Source organism: Nicotiana tabacum, chromosome 23 (assembly GCF_000715075.1).
Source record: "Nicotiana tabacum cultivar K326 chromosome 23, ASM71507v2, whole genome shotgun sequence".
NCBI lineage: Eukaryota > Viridiplantae > Streptophyta > Magnoliopsida > Solanales > Solanaceae > Nicotiana > Nicotiana tabacum.
The window spans coordinates 59,147,899-59,151,701 of NC_134102.1; the positions used below are offsets into that span (position 1 = coordinate 59,147,899).

The 3,803-nt window shown below is 40.5% G+C and overlaps 1 protein-coding gene across 1 annotated transcript; it reads right to left on the bottom strand.

Moving 5' to 3' along the window:
* Positions 1-496: 496 nt before the first annotated feature.
* Positions 497-3,421, bottom strand: LOC142177180 (uncharacterized). The gene is made up of 4 exons (XM_075245648.1): positions 3,095-3,421; positions 2,396-2,968; positions 1,339-2,302; positions 497-717 (listed from the first exon to the last, which is right to left on the bottom strand). Exons 1-4 carry the CDS (start codon positions 3,419-3,421, stop codon positions 497-499), a joined length of 2,085 nt encoding a protein of 694 aa, XP_075101749.1.
* Between the last annotated feature and the right edge of the window lie 382 nt (positions 3,422-3,803).

Sequence of the window (3,803 nt, forward strand, 5' to 3'; positions counted from 1 at the left end):
AGTATTGAATCATGTCTGGCCATAACAATGGAATATTAGGGAGCCAAGCATACCTCACCCTTGCCAGTTGATGCACTGTCCTATTTATCTCATGAATCACCCTATTTGTGGACATTGAACCACCATGTTTTCCTGCATTTCTTCTCTTCCACAGCTCCCAAGTGATGATAGCTGGTACTGCTTGAAATAGTGGCTTTAATTTCGGACAACACTGAGCATACCACCAATGCCTTATAATCTGCTTCAATTGAATCAATTGCACAGAAATTCCAGCAGCCCCCATGAACAAGTTCCATACCTTAGAGGCAGTAGGACTTGTGATAAATATATGCTCAATGGATTTCTCTTGGGGCTGCTGACAACACCAACACCTAGACATCACCATTTGCCCTTGCCTCCTCCACATGTCATCGGTGGCTATTTTCTGCCTCCACAATCTCCACAAGAAGAAGGATATCTTGAATAGCAAACCTTTAATCCACATTAACTTGAATTCCTAATTAGGATCTGCCCTATGCCTTAATATTTGCCAAGCACTGCTAACACTGAACTTGCCTGAAGGAGTTGGCATCCAGTATGGCTTATCCCAATATCCTTCACTGCCTTCACAGTGCACATTTAGCCTTATATGTTCTGCAATTTCCTCATTGAAAGTTTGATCTAGCAGCTGATCATCCCATGTTTCCCCTTGCCGCAGTTCTGCCACCTCCTGAAGACCTTCATTGATTGGAAAGTCTTCAGGTAATACATGATAAAGTGCACCCAATCCAGTCCAATTTTCATGCCAAATATTAGTTGTTCCACTCTTCAATTCCCATACGATCTCATGTTCTACTTCTTCCCTAGCATTCAGCATTTGTCTCCAAACATGAGACCCTCCCCTAAAATGCACCACAGTTGGTGGCTCCTTCTTGCAATACTTATTCTACATGAAATTAGACCACAAAGAAACCTCCACCATAGTTTAGCAAAACAGTTCCCTTGAGACATCATTTAAGGACCTAAAACCTAGCCCCCCTTCCTCTTTAGGAAGGCAAAGATTTTTCCATGAAGCCTAGTGTCTGCTTCTCCCTTCTTCCTTTGTGCTCCAAAAGAACCTAGCAAAAGTCTTATGTAGATGCCCCAGGATGCTGTTTGGTGGATCAAGGACTGATAACATGTGAACTGGCATACTTTACAACACACTAGAGATGAGTGTTGCCTTTTCTCCAAATGACAGCAGTTTTCCTTTCCATGAATGCAATTTAGCCTTCACCTTCTTGATAAGATCCTCATAATAGTCCTTCCTCCTTCTAGTGTAAAAAATAGGACACCCTAGATATGTGAAGGGGAATTTACCTCTTGCAAATCCTGTAATAGCTCCAACTGCCTGAAATAATCCATTAGCAACCTTTGAATACATGTAGTATGAACTCTTATCTTTGTTGATCATCTTACCTGATATCTTCTCATAGTTCCCCAACACTGCCATAATCTTGCTCAAAGAGGGGGGATGAGCAGATGCAAAGATTATCGTATCATCAACATATGCCAAGTGGTTTAAAGGATCAGACCACTTAGGCATTCCAAATCCCACAAATGACTTGTCTTCAAAAAGCTTATTCAAAGACCTGGAAAGTACCTCAGCTGACAGAATGAACAATGCTGGAGATAGGGGATCCCCTTGTTTCACACCCCTTGTCGACTTAAAGAACCCTGAGGACTGCCCATTCACCAATACTGAATACCAGTTATTTGACATCAAGTTCCACACCATGTTGATGAAGTGTTCAGAAAATCCCATCTTCCTTAGCACATGCAATAAGTACTTCCATGAGACCCTATCATAGGCCTTAGCCATATCAAGCTTGATCACCACATTAGCTGGCTTTCCCCTTAACCTTATGTCAGTGACAATTTCTTGAGTCAATAAGATGTTCTCAAATATACTCCTACCCTTTACAAATCCGGATTGATTAGGAACTATTAGAGATGGCAAAAAAATCTCCAATCTGTCATGTAACACCCTAGACAAAACCTTGTTAATGAAGTTGCTCAAACTAATAGGTCTTAAGTCAGAGAAGGTCTCAACTCTAGGTTTCTTGGGCAGCAACACTAGATTGGTGTGAGTGATGGATTTAGGCAATGCAGCTCCTCCATAGAAGTGTAGCACCATGTTGTGTATATCAGCACCAATAACATCCCAGCATGTTTGATAAAACAAGCCAGTGAATCCATCAGGGCCACTAGCACTCTCCCCACTAAGCTCAAAAACTGTTGCCCTTACTTCTTCAATTGTTGGCAATCTACTAAGTTCCAAATTCTAATCCATAGTAACCATTGAAGGTACATTATTGAGCAAGGGAAATTCAGAAGCATCACCTTCATTTGTGAACTGTTTTTTATAGAAGTCCACTGCAGCTGTAGCCAATTGCTCCTGGTCTTCAATCCATACCCCACTGCCACTTTTGATCCTCTTCAGTTGCAGTTTCTTTCTTTTGCCATTGACATGGTTGTGAAAGAAACTTGTATTCCTATCTCCTTCAGCAAACCAAGTCATCCTAGCTTTTTGCTTCCAATACTGCTCCTCAATATTCAAGTATTTCTTCAATTCAGATTGAGCCTTTTGAAGCACAATCCTATTCTCAGTTGTAGGCTCTTCTTCAAACAACATCTCCTTCACCCTAACAATGTCCTCCAAAATAGCCAATTGCTTGAAGATATCACCAAATGTTTCCCTATTCCATTTTGAGAGTGCTGCCTTCACCCTCTTGATATTCTGCTTGAACATCAAAAACTGATCCCCTATGAAACTCGCTTCCCAATTCTGCCTCACCACATCCATAAATGTAGCATGCTTTGTCCAAAAGTTCAAGAATCTAAAAGGCTTGACAAAATAGGTTGTCTGCACCCCACATGTCATTAGCAATGGTGCATGATCTGATCCAATTCTGATTAAATTCTCAACTTTAATAGTTGACCACATGTTCTGAAAAGGCAAATTCACAAAAATCCTATCCAATCTCTTGAATATACACTCAGCATTGGATCTCCCATTCCACCATGTGAATGGACTTCCTTTGTACCCTTGATCAAACAAACCACAAGAGTTTACACAAAATGCAAAATCCTCATATTCAGGAGGGTGTACTGGAAGTCCCCCTATTTTCTCATCTTCATGCAATATCACATTGAAATCCCCTCCTACCAACCATGGTAATTCCATATCACTTGCTAAATAATACAAGTGATCCCACAAATCCAACCTCTCCATTGCTGAACATTTTGCATAAACAAATGTCATCATCATGTGCTGCCCCAGGTCATGGTGAAACACTCTCACAGTCACCTGTTGCTCAGTATCCTCCACTAATTCCCATTCCACCACTGCATCGAAGAACAACCATATTTGCCCATTAATATTTGTATAAGCAGTCTCCATATTCAACCTCCTTTTATATCTATCAATGAGTCCCTTATTTTGAAAAGGCTTCATCAATGCAACTACACAAAAATTATGCTCCCTATTAATATTGATCACCCTAAGAAAGGCCTGTTGTGTATTCACAGACCTTATGTTCCATATTAATGTTTTGATCATCACCATTTAGATTGAGAAGCTGCCCTCCTAGGCATTATTCTTGAAGGTTGTGGTGGATCTTTACTCTGATTCTTCTTAATTTTTTTACCTCCTTTAGCACTAGTTGTGGGTGATAAATCCCCTTCCCTAGCCACTTGTTTGAAGTTTTCGGTAGTTAATTCATCATCTCCTTCATCTTCCATTGGATTTTGTCTCAATAAGTCTTCATCAATTGGTGTCACAT

Excerpts from the sequence above, each read along its gene's own strand:
- LOC142177180 (XM_075245648.1), bottom strand. The coding sequence starts at position 3,421 with ATGGAGACTGCTTATACAAATATTAATGGGCAAATATGGTTGTTCTTC. Across the intron at positions 2,969-3,094 it reads ATGAGGATTTTGCATTTTGT|AACATGTGGTCAACTATTAA; the intron begins GTAAACTCTTGT and ends TTGCCTTTTCAG. Across the intron at positions 2,303-2,395 it reads AGCAATTGGCTACAGCTGCA|AATTTGGAACTTAGTAGATT; the intron begins GTGGACTTCTAT and ends ACTATGGATTAG.